Source organism: Melanotaenia boesemani, chromosome 16, assembly GCF_017639745.1.
Source record: "Melanotaenia boesemani isolate fMelBoe1 chromosome 16, fMelBoe1.pri, whole genome shotgun sequence".
NCBI classification, from domain to species: Eukaryota; Metazoa; Chordata; class Actinopteri; order Atheriniformes; family Melanotaeniidae; genus Melanotaenia; species Melanotaenia boesemani.
In genome coordinates, this window is record NC_055697.1 from 26,067,022 (window position 1) to 26,083,849 (window position 16,828).

Here is a 16,828-nt window from a genome sequence, read left to right on the forward strand (position 1 = left end):
TATGTTTATACTATATTCTTTAATAGCTATTATCAAAAATCAAATTTTTATTTTGTTTTTTTTAGATTTGTTTCTTTTAGAAAATTTATATTAGAAAGCACAATTAAAGAATTTTTGTGTCTTATTTGTTCAAGTTTGGAAAATCTTTGACCTACACACAACCACTCACAAAACAGTAATGTCTGCTTTTACTAGTTATCTGACAGGTGGAATCCACAGATGAATGAGACCTTATAGCATTACAGTCCAGACCAGCATTAATGGTTTGTGCTAAAGTCAGTTTCTTTCATGGGAAAGTATCCCATGATAGTTTGATGCCTCTTTGTTGAAACATCCTCAAAGTGTGAGAAGTTCACAGTTTGAAAGACAGTTCTGTTTGTGTTGCACAGGAATTGGCCCTCTACAACGAGTTCACCATCAGCGACACCTTGACTTTTTTTGGCCGAATCCACGGCCTGACATCGAAGGAAACCCAAGCACGCATGAACTTCCTTGTTGACTTCCTGGATCTACCTCAGAAGCAGAGCCTGGTCCGGAATCTCAGGTAAAGCCAAAACACACACATAGGACAGACATCACATCAAAACATCAGCAAACAAATCAGAACCGAAGGCATATGTCAAAAAGAGAGATTCTCACAATTCAAAACATTAAATGAGCTTAAAATAAGATAAATAGAGTCACAGCTAAAACCAAAATAGAACAACTCTGTCACCTTAGGCCATTACTGTTAAGTAATTGAACAGCAGTAGGGACAAATGACACTTTAAGTCTCTTTGTCCTCCCCAAAGAGGCCTTGAAGCGACAACCAGAAGGTAATAAAATGAACTCTTTTTGGAGAGGGTGGCTCGGGCAGTCTAATATAGAACAAGCTTTCCTCACCACATTTTTATTAAAAATGGCCAAAAGACCCTCCTGCTGGGATCCAGAAACTTTGCCAGCAGCTTTCACTAAGCGACCTAAGCGGTTTTTATTTGCCAAACTAAGGCTCCCGAAACAAGCAATAATACAAAAGGATAAAACCGATTCAATTACACTTTTGTAAAAAAGAGACAACATTTTAGTACAAACGTTAAAAGACCTCATCTTTCTTAAAAAGAATAACCTCTTATAAACCTTTTTTGAGGTTAAGTCAATGTGAGACCTTAAAACATAATTTATTGTCGAAAACCACACCCAAATATTTATAACTGTCTACCTCCTCGATGGCAGCTGTCAATAAAAGTAGACGGGGGGTTTGACTGAGACTTCCTAAAATCAATAACCATATCTTTGGTTTTGGACACATTTATATGGAGGTTATAGGCAACACCATCCACACAAAGTTTATTTTGTGATGCTAACGGTATGCATGATTGAATACATGGCTACATCCCATATTCTTAACACTTTTACATTATTATTTCCTTTTTAATCTTTAGTACTCTTCTGTAAAGACAGTTTAGGAGCTATTTTTGTTTTTAAACACTGACAGTGATGTTCTTCTTAGATAGTGTGGTGACATAACTGGAGCCAAATGCACTATAACTATAGAAACAGCCGGTTCATAATACACTGTAGACTTTAAACCTTGAATTATCTAAGTTAATGTGCACACACAAAGATAAAAATTATCTTTATTTGGAGGTTGTAAAACCCAGTGTCCACAAAGCAATCACTTTGATTGGAGAGCAGGTAAAAGTAATAGATTCAGACATTTATTACATTGCCATCTTGCCATCTGCCATTTTAAAAGTTGTTTGCATCAGTGGTAACTCCTTTCACTGACACCGGGAGGGTCTGACATCAAACAATATATATATATATATATATATATATATATATATATATATATATATATATATATATATATATATATATATATACATACATATATATATATATCACATTATAACCTGATAAGTTTATTGTAAAAATGTGAAATGTATCATGTTATAACATGATATGTTTCGTGGTGAAAATGTGGACTATAAACCATAAGTTGTAATTCGGCGGAGAGATTTGGTGAAGCTTGAAGGACACTGTGATATTACTGACGTTGCACCCTTAAAGCAGACAGGACCTCATCTTCGTTTTGTCAACCTATTTATCCCAGTCCCAGCGGTGCTTTATAATTTTCATTTTTTTATTTTTCAGAAGACAGCCATTGGCGTAATCCCTGGTACATGTTAATAACTAAAAGCATCACACACTCTATGGCAACTAAGACACACGCACACACCAATTCACTATGCAGGCAGGTGACATTCCGTGTTGCACATAACTGTCCCACATTTCTGTGTGTACAACAGTAAACCAGAGTAGAATAATTTATTATTGACAAAAAACTTGAAATTTTTCTGCTTGACGAGAATATTTTCCATAAAATGTATTTTGCTCCAATATAGGTCACAACAACACCTGCATACAGTACAGGCTACTTTGATTCATGTTCTTACAATAAAATTTAACACATTATAACGTGATAAGGTTCCAATTATTTTTTATTTGGGTGACAGTTCCATGCATTTGTATGTATGTATATATATATATGTGTGTGTGTCTGTGTATATATATATATATATATATATATATATATATATATATATATATATAAAATGTAAGCAAGCAAAACTTTTCTATTGCTTTAGAGGCTGCAACTCCACCTTTAACCTACCCTCCTTGCATCATCAACCAAAAGTCTGAATCTTAATAAAGTTATCTGATTTAAATTGCAACATGCCTTTTTGTTCACCTGGTGAACAACTGACCATATCTGGAATTCTGCTTTTTCATTGCTGCTCTGAAACCCATTCAAGATTCATTACAAAGACCCTTCTGCTATCGCCGGGACCCCTGAAACCATCTTTCATTTCCTGTTCATGTAATGTTTATATAATTAATAGAATAACATCCTGTCTAGTTAGTGAGTGGCAGTGTCAGGGTAAAACTAATTTTATATGAGTTTGTCTTTGTGTCTGACAGCCTGTTAATGTTGTAACTGGCTTGTCTCCTCTCAGCCTTGCATGATACAGGACAAACTGTCTATTTCTGCTATTAATGAAAACATTTTTACAATGTGGTATCAATCTGTTTATTTATAATTAGGTTAAAAAAATCTGTGATTTTCTTTTAGATTATGTCACCTCCCAGTGTACTCACCTCAGGTTTAGTTGTTTACATCTGCCTTGTCAGCCAGGTTTGTCTTGAAGGCTTTGTCTTGGCTACTTTCAGCTCCTACCTTTTCACCTTCCTCTGGATCAAGCAGCATGCACAGAATCCATGTGGTTTACTGGTTATAAAACAATCAGGAAAATAGCAGATGATTCACCCTATTGGTTTTGTTTTTCTTTGTGTGTTGTAGTGGAGGTCAGAAGCGAAGAGTGTCCCTCGGAGCTGCTCTGCTGCAGAATCCAGAGCTGCTCATCTTGGATGAACCGACAGTCGGAGTGGACCCTGTGCTCAGGTCTAAGTACGTAATGCTCAGATGTTTTCTGTGAATCACACAACAGGTTTTGAGACTTGTGACTGTCAGCTAACACAGCAGTTCCCAACCTATTTTTCCCGAGAACCCCCTTCATGCAAAGAGACCAACATAAACAAGAGGGTGAACTTGACTAAATAAAACAGGAAAACAGAACATGGACTAAAAGACAAAATAAAAAAATGATAGAACAGACTACATCTAAAATAACAAGCAATAATTTAACCAGAAACCCCTAAACCCTAAATATTTTCTACAATGTGCATGAAGTTTTCCTCCAGAATATTAAAGTTTTCCTAAAAATTTAATAATCACAACATTTATAGCTGGAAGTAATGTAACGGTCAAATGAAATTTCACTATGAGTTATGATTTGCAATTGGTATGAATGCAGTAGGTTTTAGCTTAACTTCACATGCATGAAAATTCATTTAGTTAGCAGTAAACATCTGAAACATTTTTTATAGCCATATCATTTGTAATGATATGGCTAATGTAATGATCAGAAAATCTTTCTACTAAACTTTAAAAAAACAAAAAATATTAAAACCACTCATTTACCATGATAAATTAATAATCAACGGTTCTCATAAAATGTTTTGCATTATAATATTGATCTGTATTTGTTAACCTCTCACTAAATATGTGCTATAACTATTACTTTTTTCTGCAAATACATTAATTACAGTTGTCTGCACACTATCACGTAGCTGTCCTACTGCAGACACAAAAATGTTTAGTCTTCCCATTTATGACAATATTTTAGAAAGGCAGACATTCTTTGAATGCATACTGCTCCCACTTACGGTGTTGCTCCATGGTCATTGTGTAATTGCAAAGCCTGGCCAAATCAGATGGCTGGCAGTGAAACTATTGTTGGCAAAGCTATAAGCTGCCAGTTTAAGACAAACTCCAGGTGAGCAGGTCTAGTGTTATGTAATGTGTTTGCTTTATTTGGTATTCATTCTAGGATCTGGCAACATCTGGTGGAAATTGTGAAGACTGGAAAAACATCGGTTATAATCACCACACACTACATAGAAGAGGCCAGGCAAGCCAATGTGGTAAGATAATTCATTCATTAAAGCCCAATGTTCTTAAACACACCACAAAACATGCAGAGATGCAGTACATGCACAAGATTCAGAAATCCAGATAGAAAATCCATGGAACAATATCCTTGATTATTTCCTCTTCATAGAAGCATTATGAGTCTTTACATTAATTATAGTGTTTATTAGCCTTGACAGGAGGAACAAAAGGCCAAATTCAATGAGGGCACAAGGAATAGAGGTCTCTCAGAGGCTTTGTGTTTATTTAAGCCTGGTATGCATTGAATTCGGTGCCGTGTTTTTATACTGAGGAGTGCCGACCTGAATAACTCTTAGAGGACCACATGTGCATCAAACTTCCACTACAGTCTCCAACAAAAGTACTTTTGTTTGAGTAACACTTGAGAAAACTGGAGTTTGATATGCAATTAAGTTATTAAAACTTTTTAAAGAAACAAACCTATAGATTTGTGACTTATTTTAAATAGTTTGAGTAGATTTACAGACACAATCTGCTTAAAACAGGAGAAGTATGCATAAATACCTGCCTTTTCCTTGTAACTATAATCTACTAAACAATATGTTTAGAGATTATTAAAATAACTGAAAGGAAATAAAAGAAAGAAAACATGCTAACTGATCCTTTGCAGCCAACTAATGAAAGTTGTGCTTAACATTTTGCATAATCTGAACTTCACCATGACAACAAACATATCCATAGGAAAGGTAAAATGTAGGAATAAGGTATTAGAACTGTTATGTTACCCATTTCTACCTAAATGGCTTGATTACGAGGAGTTACGTGCAGCGCAACATGGCCTCAGACAGCCTTTAGTGCTACATATATGACTGAGATTTGTGTCAATGTCTCAAAAGCATAAATCCTTTAATTCCATGAGTTCAATCTCTGTTTCACCATTAATCCTCTTTGTAAAGTCCAGGAAGCCAAATATTTTACAGCTTAAAGTTTACACTGTAGATTAGGTTCATAGAAACCATCATTCTGAAGCGTAAATTAAGATGTCGATTATGTTTAAATTACACTATCACTGTTAATTTGACAATGTCAGCTGAATCGCAACTCAAATAGTTTCTCTTAAGCAAAGCCGACAGACCGTTGTAAAATTTATTCGTAAGTCACCAATTTTATGTTTGTCACATACCTTTTGGTATCCATCTGAAGATTTTTCTCTTGAAGTGTAAACTTATCATTCAAATAAGACTGGAGCTAAATAAGTATATCACCTTTTTTTTTAAACTATTATACTAATAATTTCTAGTAAAATGCAAAAACTTTTGTCCAGAATATATATCATTTGCTTAAGGCTTTTATGATTATTCAACATTTGTAGCTATCAATTGCCAATTGAAAACATGTTTTTAAGATTTTTTTTGTGAAATAGAAAGTAGGACTGGACGGTGGTGTAGTGGTTAGCATGGCACCTCACAGCGGGGGGGGGGAGGTTTGAACAGTGGCCTTTCTGTGTGGAGTTTGCATGTTCTCCCCGTGTATGTGTGGGTTCTCTCCCGGTACGTCCAAAGACATGCATGTTAGGTTAATTGGTCACTAAATTCTCCCTAGGATTGAGTGTGAGCGTGAATGGTTGTTTGTCTCTGTGTTGGCCGTGTGATGGACTGGTGAACTGTCCACGGTCTACCCTGCCTCTCACCTGCTAAAATGCTGGGTTATGCTCCAGCTTCCATGCCACCCTTAGTGGACTAAGCAGTATAGAGAATGAAAGATTGTAGAATACAATTAAAGGCTGATATTGTTGTCAGTACAGGATTAAAAGTGTCATTCCGCTTCAGGGAACTGCTAACTGAAAGGGTTTTTTTTTGTTCAGGTTTTACTAGAGAATTTGTGGTCACGTGATGGTTTAGATTCTATTTAAGAAGATTTTCCAGCCGGCAGAGAGTCCAGAAACACTACCAAATATCTGTAATCTGTAATGTTATTTACTTGTTCCACAATGCTTGAACCTGCAATCTAACCCACGCATCATCAAGCTGCGCTGGATCAGTCTCTCAGTAGTGCAAGTATTTACAGTATGTGAAAGTATCATATTCAGACTGAAGAGCTAACCAGAGTAACTGCATAACTTCATCTCTTTCTCAAGCTGCATGATTCAAAACAAGATCTCATTTTTGCTTCTCACAGATGAGACGCATGCATAAAGCTAGAAGTCTCTAATAAGCCAGCCAGCCCACTCAGTCATTTCTACTTTAGAGTTAAATGATAGCTGATAAGAGACTGTCACATTGACCAAGTGACGCAGTTGGCTCATTAATTATCTTTTATGACTCCAACACCTTGACCGCAGTATGCCAAGTAATATGGCAAATAGTTATACCGAGTTTACTGCTATGTAATGAGCTCTGTGAGTTCGTGTCAACGCGACATGTCAAGTTGACATGAACTAGAAAGCTGTAGTTTAATCAGTCTTACACCCTCTGGTATAACAGGTAAACTTTGATCAGATTGCTGCTCTTGTTTATAGCACGTGCAACTCGCAGAAGGGGTTTCTGTATTTGGATAGCCATTCAACATATTTGACATAACAGAGGAAGAAGTCATTAAACACATATTTGCTCTTTTGTAGATTTTTTTTCTGATTTGATGAACTGAGGTAGAAGCAAACATTGTGAAAAATCATATCAATGAATCCAGTAGTCCTCTTGAGTAAGTGAAGGTGAAGATTATTAACTGGATTATTAGAAAGACTTGAAATACATGTTTCACACTGCAACATTTACTTTCTTTATTCTAGATTTCTAGCATGTAGGCTGTCTTTTGTTTAACTTGAAAATTGTATTGACTGGTTGATTTGTGCATTTGGATGTGTGTTTTCTTATTAAATGTGAACGTATGTGACACATGAAGGATGATGAATGCCTTTAGATAAATTTATAGCAAGAAAAAAAGGGAAAGCTGCTCTTATTAAAACACAAAAATCCTCGACTTATGAATGACACTTCCCTTTTTTGTGTTTTGAGGTTGGTCTCATGCGAAACGGACATTTGCTGGCAGAAGGTCCTCCAGAAGCAGTCATGAAACAACACAGTGCAACAGTGAGTACTGTAAAGCCTCCACTCTGTAGGCACCCAAGGGTGCTTGTAGTCATGGCTGGGAGGTAATTTATGAAACCACAAACCAAAACAACTCGAGTGCACTTTAGTACAACTCACTGTATCCTTTTTAATTATCACTGAAGTATTAATTAACAGGGAAGTTATTGTCCTCAGCAGTTGTGCAATTTTCATTGTGTTATTGAAATATTGTGGTTCATACAATGCAAATTACCCATTAAAAGAATAAAAAATAGAACTGTAGAAAAAATAAAAACATGCTACTGGTATGCTAACTTGTTTTAACCCACGTTATCTTCTACTGCAGACCCTTGAGCATGCCTTCCTGCAGCTGTGTGAGACATCAGACCAGAATGGCCTAAAACGGGGGTCCAGCCCACAGGGGGTACAGCTGGATAACAGCCAATCATTCGAAAGCAGACGAGATGAGAGTCAGCCAATTCTTGGAATCGGACCACCAGTTGCAGATGAACTTCCCAAATGTTCAGGTATTGAAATGTTCAGGATTTTTTTCCAGCTACATATTACACTCCAAACAACAGTATCTGTGAGTGTTGTCAGTTGAATCTGGTCTGGCACTTTTGTTGTTGTCACCAATTCCTTTGCAAAACACCCTAGAAAGTTTTAGCTACTTATAATGTGGTATTAAAACTTATTAAACTCTAATTGCAGTACATGTTGCATGGTTGAAACAGCATCTGAAACTTCATTCTTGTCAGTCTGGCAGCTTGAGCCATTGTTGTGCCATTCACTGCCACTTTAACTTGCAGCGGCATTGAAGGCTTTAATGTTTTGGAGCTTTACCTGCATCACCACATTTCTATGATAATCACACTCAGAACTTATGATGTGATTTTAAAATAAAATATTTAAAATACAGTTTTTCTGAATAGCTTCATACACAACCTGTCAGCCAGGCCTCATCTGCACATTGGTGCATTGTAGATAATTTTACATGATAGATACAGATAGTGTACATGCAACATCAGCTTTCTCTTGCGGGTTTATGTCTGGCCACCTGTATAAAGTAAATCTAATATTCACTGTCTTTAAACTCTGTCTTCTTTTCAGGGAAATCTCTGGCACAGTGAACAGTCAAATAAACACCAACTCTTTGTTGCTTTTGTGCTATGAAGCTAGGATACAGCAGGGATTTAACAGCTCTGCTTTGAAAACAGCTGTAGCCAAAAATGACATTTTGAAGATAGTAAAAAGTTGCCGTTAGATGCAACTAGCTAACACTTTATGTTTAGCTTATAATTAGCTAGCTTGTCCTAAAAAGTTTTGTTAAGAGTGTTTCCTTCAGTTTCCTCCTTGTTATTAAGGTAATGTAAGAAAACCTAGAAAATGACCCTTAAACAGTTTATTAGTTGTCCAGCTTTTTAATCCTTTCATGTGATGATATCACTATTAAACACGTTTCTGTAATACAGGCTTTGTGGTTAGTTTGGCCTCAAATGAAGAATGATCTGCTCTTTAACTCTTCATTTTTGATCATTCATTGCAGAATGGGTGACAATCTACTTCTTTCAGATTGTTAACTTTTTACTCGATCTATCCTTCTAGTAAAATATGGATCATGCCTACTTGATTATATCTTTTTTTTTGTATTATGTTTGCACATTTAGCGGACTGGAAGGTTCGAGCCAGACATGTGCTGCCAAAGGGGAGGAACATCGCAGCCCTGATCATAAAAACAATAGTACGGATGAAGAGAATGCCAGGGTACGTTAGCTGCATTTAACAGCCTTGTCTAGTCACTGAAAGCAGAAGTTCCCTTTAAGCAATAAGTTTGTCACACGCTCCTGTGTGTTTCGCAGGTCGTTGTGTTTTCAGTTCCTACTGCCTGTCATCCAGATCTCTCTGATCTGTTTGTGTGTTGGAGGAGATCCAAGGGGGATTCAGGTTGCCGTGGTGAATAACGAAACCTCCCCCAATTCTTTTAGCCAGTCAATGCTCTCCTTCCTGGACAACTCCAGTGTGCAACAGGTACTGATTTAGTAAGCCCCAGGTATCATTTAGTAAACTAGATATAAGTAAACCCCAGGTATCATCACAAGTTCTCTGGTTAGATCCTGTATTTTTTTGTCACATGCACATGTAATCTGCAGGTAGATTCAGATTTATTAACTATTATTGATTCAACACAGCAGTTACTACCATGTGTTTGCACTGTGATTTACTGAGAGAGATTTTTGTTTTGTTCTCAATTTAGATTGTTTGTCTGGAAAGGAACAGAAATTTGTCTCAGTTATGTTTATTTAGCTCTCAACAAATGACTTTCAGTTCTGTTCACAGCAGAACAAACAGAATAACTTCCCTTTTCTTGGGAAGTCAGTCAAAGGTTTTATTTTACATGCTGAACTGCAGCCTTTCAGTGTACCATAATACACACATACTAGTACTAGGCACAGAAAGTAAAGAAATTGTGCTTCTAATAGAGAACTGAGTTTTTATTTATTAGGTAAAACTCAGCCAAAGAACCTATAAAATTGTCATTTTTTCATTTTTTTTTATCAGAATGAATTTGGGAGTGATAGTCATGTTACTGTGTTATTAATAAAATCAAGCCTGCATGATTTCAGTCATCTAAACTGGTTTGAGAAAAAAAAAATCACTTAATTCATAATGAATAAATACAGGTGTATGACCTTTTTATTTGTATGTTTGTTTGTCTGTATGTACAGGTACCCTTGTCCCAAAATGATGCATTTGAAGGGGTCTATAACGGAGAGTACTGGGGTGTAATCGGCTTTGGAAAGAACTTCACAAGCTTCTTGACTAAACGGTACAAGCAATACATGGGTACTAATGATGTGGCCAGTTATAAATATCAGTTTTTATCAATATTACACTAAGTCAGTCAAAAATCCTGTTCACAAATAAATAAATAAATAAACTGAAAGTTGACAGCCAATGAAGAAAAAAGTACATTAGTGTTTCACCAGTTCTTAATACTAGTGTGTCACAAATTGCTTCAGAACAGAAAAAAGTTCAATTTGTGGAGTCCTGATTGTTTGGTTTCTGTTAACCAATACCTTACAATACATTATGACAAACAAATACCATAAAGAATTAGTATAATATCAGGCAGGCTTCATTGTGCTAGTTATTTATAGTTGCACAATGTAACCTTCTAACCTTAAACCTTTGACTAAACTTAGTCAACACAGGATTGACTTTTACTGTCTGGAGATATCGTACAGTGCAGGTAGGATTTAAGATGGATGCTGAATTAGCTGACGTTAAGGGGCAAGTCACTTAAGAAAATCTGGTAAAGTTTCATGGTGCCACTTTAAGAGCTTATGATGTAATTGATGAGCAGTTTTGCATCCCAATATTATATTAAAAGTTAGATCAACTGTAACTGTGACTAAATGTGAAACAAGCAGACTGCAGTCAGACTGAGCTCTTATAAAGAACTTAATTTTTTTAAAACTGAGAATAAATCAGATGTATTAACTCCTGTTTATTAATTGGACTCTACTTTTGATTACTTTTAGGGTCAAAATGAGCAATCGGCTTAAATCAGTCCAATACTGAATATACTGAACATAAAAATCAGCATAATAAATAACAATAACCACATAATTCATTTCATTTGCAGCAAGTCTTAAACAGCACTTTCTTGAGTAAGTGGAATTTTCAAGAAAGAGTGGTAGTAAATATTCTCAACGTATTAACCTCGAGGATAATGGGCTGTATGGTGGCTTTTTATAGTGTTTGAATTAGTTTATTCCTAAAATTAAAAATTAAATCACAACTCTGATAGTTTACTCTCGGACTCTTACTCATAATATTGTCAGATGCATCCAAATTACATATTTGCCCCTATTAATAATTTAGACCCTAACAGATATGAAAAAGTAACTTAGAGTTAAAATATCAGTATTTCCCATTAATGAGGGTAACAAAGACCATGGATGATTTTGCCTGCCTGCTGCAGAGCTTCAGATGAACTATCAGATCTTTTTCTTCATTGTTGGTGTTAGTTTTTGCTTTTAAAAGCATGTGTTAAGCCAATGCTGTTATCAGCAGTGTTCAAACGCACTGTTCTCAACAGAGATAAATAAATATTTTGGTATGTTCAGACCACAGCAGGTAAGGAATGGTAAACATATATATAAGTGAAATTTCATAGAAAGACTTAAGAGGTCTTTCTAGTCAAAAGTGTACCGTGTAGTCTGAAGTATGGTACCATTAGATCTGTGTTTCACTTGAAATGTCTTAACATGAGAGCATTTAATGTTCATCCCATTTGTCCTACTTTCCCAAAACAAACAGCATTACTTTTTGTCCCTTTCCTTGCGTCTTCTTTCTCTTTTATGTTACAGCTAACAGTGTCATTTTAACGCTTGACAGCACAGACTAATGTTCAGGTGATGATGCACCTGCAGCACAGTTCTGATCTCAGAAACCTGTATCTGTGTGGGCCTAAGGGAATTTAAGTTGACATACAAACCAACAGGAGAGCAGACTGGCTCCGTTACACACACCCAGCACACACAAAGTGCATTCCAGCGGCAGTTGAGACATACTTATCTCACAAAGAACAGTGTTAAACACACACACACATGCTCTGCACACCTGACTGCACAAGTCCACATACTGTTTGTCTAAAAACAACCACTTCATCTGCTGAGATGTGAAACTTGTTTGCCTTCCACCTTTTGAACCATACCTGCCTTAGCTACACTATGTTTAGTGCTAAATGGGAAGTGTCAGTATGCTAATGTTACATAAGTATAGCCTTTAGTTTAAAGTAGCATTTTGTTTAATTTTAGCATCACAAACCCACCTTTATGGCTGGAGGCCCTTTTCTGTGTCAAGAATATGAATCAAATATGCAAGTTGAATTTCATGTATCCTGATAACTTCTTACAACTTTTGAACAGGCTACATCTGCAGTAGTGAAAAATCTGCAAAATAGGAATTCAGCTGTTGAATTCCATTAAGGTGAAATAGTTTTCTCGTGTGCAGAGACTATGTTTTGTTCATTCCAATGAAAATAGGTAAGGTAGATACGATAAGCCTACGTAAATAGCATTATCAGAGTGATTGGCCTAGTTATTCTAGGATTTCCCACCTGTTGCACAGCTAAGAGTTCCCTCTTCATATAATAAAGGTTACCTGGGTCCTTAATGAGCCACATAAATTTATATCAGTTATTATCAGGCTTTTACATAAACTACGTTTCTTAGCTATAACATAATGTGTATATCCTTCTCATGTAATCGGTTACATAGACAAAGAAAAACTGCGTGCATCCTGGAGTGTTCAGTATCAGGGTGTTTTTAGGGGTTCAATCTTTATAGATTAGATTTGCTCCCCACAAAGTAGCATCCATGTGACTGCCAGGATTTAGGTTTTTTCAGCAGAGCAGTGCAATGTAACTAGATAAGCTGAGTTACTTACCTTACTTCTCAGTAGTTTTAATGTTTTGGCTATTTGGTGTATATATATTCCTGTTTTTTCTGTGTTGAAACATCAATCAGATTTTCTGTCTAAAAGCACTAAGAGAAGCATCTTCGTTGTACTGGATTAAAATAATTTTTCAATTAATTATGAACTGAAAAGAAATTAACCTCTAAATTTCATCAAACTTCATCAAATATTTTTGCAAAAGTCTTTTTTGGTGTTCAGAAATGCTAGAAAGACTTAGTATATATATATACATTTTTTTAACAGCATTAGACAAATTAGCAAATTATGCAAATATTTAAATTTTTTTTGCAAATATCCCTTACAGCTGAAAAAGCTGAAAGTAGAAGGAAAACAAAATAATTTATAATGGCATCTGCTGTCATTATTACATAAAAATACCCAGGAAATACTGTTCCACAGAGCTGCCGTCATGTGAGGATGAGTCAGTCATGGGTTTATTGTTTCAGGTGTGAATCACAGTGTTTGATTCGTGGCTAGACTGTCTGGTCCTTCTTGTCTTCTCACCTGGATGGGTCTCATTTTAGGGCCGACCAATCAGATGCTCATTTCCACAGATTCATGCGCTCCTCATGTGACAAACCTGCTTGTGGAAAACAACAGGCGCCTGCTTCTACGTCATCTAGTTATGTGAAAATAACTGAACAGTTCAGACAGCATCTCTAACAGATTACACAAGATGACATTCTTGCCTCCTTTCATTATCTGTTCACATATTATGGGGTAAAGTTGTGATCGGAAAGATTTAAAACTACACATTGCTGTCTATTTGAAGTGCTCATGATCAGATGATTGGTCTGCAGTTTATTGTTTGTCTGACTCTGTCATAGCTTCTTAGACTAGTTTTGGTTCTGCTTACTGCAGACTTGGACCAGCTCACAAGGGCTGCAAGGGTGGAGATGCTACAACCATCTAAATATACTTTTGTCACAAATTGCTCAAATCCTTGTAATTCCACTTTTACATCACCTTTAAGGACAGAATATTAATTTGTGGCCTAATATATCTTCTTGCAAGCTGTCCCTGTAACAACCTAATCATTGTTTTTTGCTTCACCTGTAGGTGGTCAGGACAAACACTAAAACAATGCCATCAAATGGCAGCCTTTTCACCTTTGCCTAGAAAACTTCTAGAAAATTTGTATAGTTCATGCATGCTGCAGCCATTAACAACCTTTGTCCATTGAAGCACTGGCATCAGGTGTTACTGAAGTACTGCAGTCACATCACAGTAATTAGTTTAGCTGCTGAGATTTCAAGGTTAAATAGGAGATTTTACATTTGTTTTAACCAAAATTACTGTAAAAAAAAAACAAATAAAACATTCAATCTGTTTGAAAAAACATTTAGGATTTATTTTTTACCCTTTTAGAGGAAAGATTTGTCGTCACATTAACCACATCATTGATACGATACCTCTACCTATCAATCTAATAAGCTCTCTTGTTCATTTAAGTTGCCCAGTATTAATTAAATTTGTATGTTATGCACCTTGTTCCTCCAATTTCTGCTTCTTATACATTTCATTCTTAATTTTAACAACTGGCATCAAATGTAAAGCACATTTATTTTTCTAATCATGACTATTATTTAAAGGATGCTCCAGCGGCAGGTTTCGAAGGAGGTGATCGATGGAGGATCAGTGCATGTCTGGCTGGATCATACAAGTAAAATCTAAATCTTTTTATTCCCATTGCTAATTAAAGTTGAGTCCAGTTATGGTGCAGTGCAAACCAATAAAAGAATTTCTTGCTAAAGATCATCCTGTATGCCAAACAGTGGATTTATTTTTCTTTTGCATACAGTGTATGTCTGAGAAAATTGTCAAAGTCATCAAATTGTATAGGTCATGTAAGAGAATATTAAGGAGAAGCAATAAATATTTAAGATCTCAGAGTAAATGTATTCAGTGATATAACAAAATATATACAGGCGTCTGACTCTGATAATCTGAAGTTAAGCTGCACTTTTTATGTTTTCCAGACCGACAGATTGCCCTCATGCTCCAGAAGAAACTACACGATGCCTTTCAGGTACAAATTAGTTATAAAGACATCTTTATAATACAAAATATTAACTATAAAACTAACACAAATGTGATTTATATAAAATGGATAGAATAAAAAAGACTCATTTAATCTTATTAGTAAATCAGAAGTGAATAAGTACTACTGCTTTTGGGTTCTTATTGTACATCTCAAACAAAGCTTAAATTACTCTTTTATCCCTTTCTAATCACATCACATCCACAAACATGATACAGCTTCCATACATTTAATCTGTTTTGTTCTCTGTCTATAGGCTTTTGTGGATAATAAGTTGGGCAGTATGTCATACATGGCTGCACTACCAATTAAGGTTTGTTCATTTCAAAACACAGAATATATTTAGGATACATAGAAATGATATAATGAAGAGTTTCTGATGATGCTATGTGCTGCATAAAGTAAAACAAAATCTTTCTTACTGTCATCTGTAAGTTTGAGGAGCCGATTTATGGAAGTCAAAATACAGACTTTACCACGTTTGTGACTCCTGGAGCTGTGCTCAGGTCAGTTGAAGTGGGCTGGTTAAAGTGCATGTAGCTGCATAATTAAACAACTTTTGATTTGTGTATGTGTGTTTGTCATGTGCATAAACACATTTGATTACACAAGTTTTACATGGGAATTTGCATGGGTTTCATATGTTAATACCATGAAAATGTTCTCAAAACACGCTTCTCATTTGCTAAATAGGTGTTTCACATGTGTTCCACATATTTCAGATTTTATTTTAACATGTAAAAGAGCATGGCAACATGTGCAAAAACAATATTTGATTATATATACTGTTAATTTCATATGAGGATTGGCATGGGTTTCACATTGGTATTACTTTAAAATTCACATAATTTTTACATAAATAAATTAGAATTAGGACTTTTATATGTTGTTACCATGGAATTGTTCCAAAAACATGTTTCTCATGCAATATATGCATCACCTGTTGCACCTATTTTACATGTAAAATGTGACCACATGTACAAAGCCATTTGTGTTCACGTGTCACATTTGAACCTACATGATTTTGCAAATGTGTTTTTTAAAGGGTTTATAAAGAAAATGTGACATCAAATTTTAAATGTTAGGGAATTACTTGAAAGAATTTAGTTGTAGGAATGAAAATATTTGGCGATCTTTCTTTACCATCCTGTTATCGAATTTTCTCCCTGTCCCATTAGTATCACCTTTTATCTGGCTGTGGGCCTGACAGCGCTCTCATTTGTTCTGGAGAGGAAGGAAGGACTTTTGGACAGATGTTGGGTTGCAGGTGAGATACTTCCTTCCATAGTGCCACACACGCCCCATCATGTGTCCCATTTATACCTCAGTACATATAAATTTTATGCCATTTTAAGGGCATTTACTCTGCTTAAAAATGAAAACACTTGTACACATCAGACAACAGGGAAGCTACAGTTCTCTCAACTGCTCAGTATCATTTAAATTTTGGATTCTGGTGAAGCAGCATTTGAAGTGTTTTGTAAAACATTAACAAAAATATGTCTTTTTACTGCCTCTAAATTAGACGATTTGCTACATCATCACTTGATCACATTCACAAAATGTAAACAAATACTACCATCAAATTTCTTTTTAATCATACATATGGACCTTTATAGAAACACAAAAATAATTGAAAAATGGTCTAAGTTGCTTGAATTTTTACATTTTTAAATGACCCTTGTTCTCTATGCACATTCTGATGGTTTAGTTTTTCTAGATAGTTTTTGCAGGAAAAAA

General features: G+C 35.5%; 1 protein-coding gene across 3 annotated transcripts in view; it reads left to right on the forward strand.

Annotated features, from left to right (window-relative positions):
- The window catches only part of abch1 (ATP-binding cassette, sub-family H, member 1), a 36,399-nt gene that overhangs the window by 6,541 nt on the left and 13,030 nt on the right, over positions 1–16,828 (forward strand). For all 3 annotated transcript variants that reach the window (XM_042010517.1, XM_042010519.1, XM_042010518.1), the window contains exons 4-16: positions 390–544; positions 3,344–3,451; positions 4,434–4,527; positions 7,510–7,584; positions 7,910–8,090; positions 9,231–9,327; positions 9,423–9,591; positions 10,290–10,390; positions 14,640–14,710; positions 15,027–15,076; positions 15,345–15,401; positions 15,524–15,594; positions 16,267–16,355. In XM_042010517.1, coding sequence (XP_041866451.1) covers positions 390–544; positions 3,344–3,451; positions 4,434–4,527; positions 7,510–7,584; positions 7,910–8,090; positions 9,231–9,327; positions 9,423–9,591; positions 10,290–10,390; positions 14,640–14,710; positions 15,027–15,076; positions 15,345–15,401; positions 15,524–15,594; positions 16,267–16,355 — 1,318 coding nt within the window. The remainder of the gene's footprint in view (positions 1–389; positions 545–3,343; positions 3,452–4,433; positions 4,528–7,509; positions 7,585–7,909; positions 8,091–9,230; positions 9,328–9,422; positions 9,592–10,289; positions 10,391–14,639; positions 14,711–15,026; positions 15,077–15,344; positions 15,402–15,523; positions 15,595–16,266; positions 16,356–16,828) is intronic.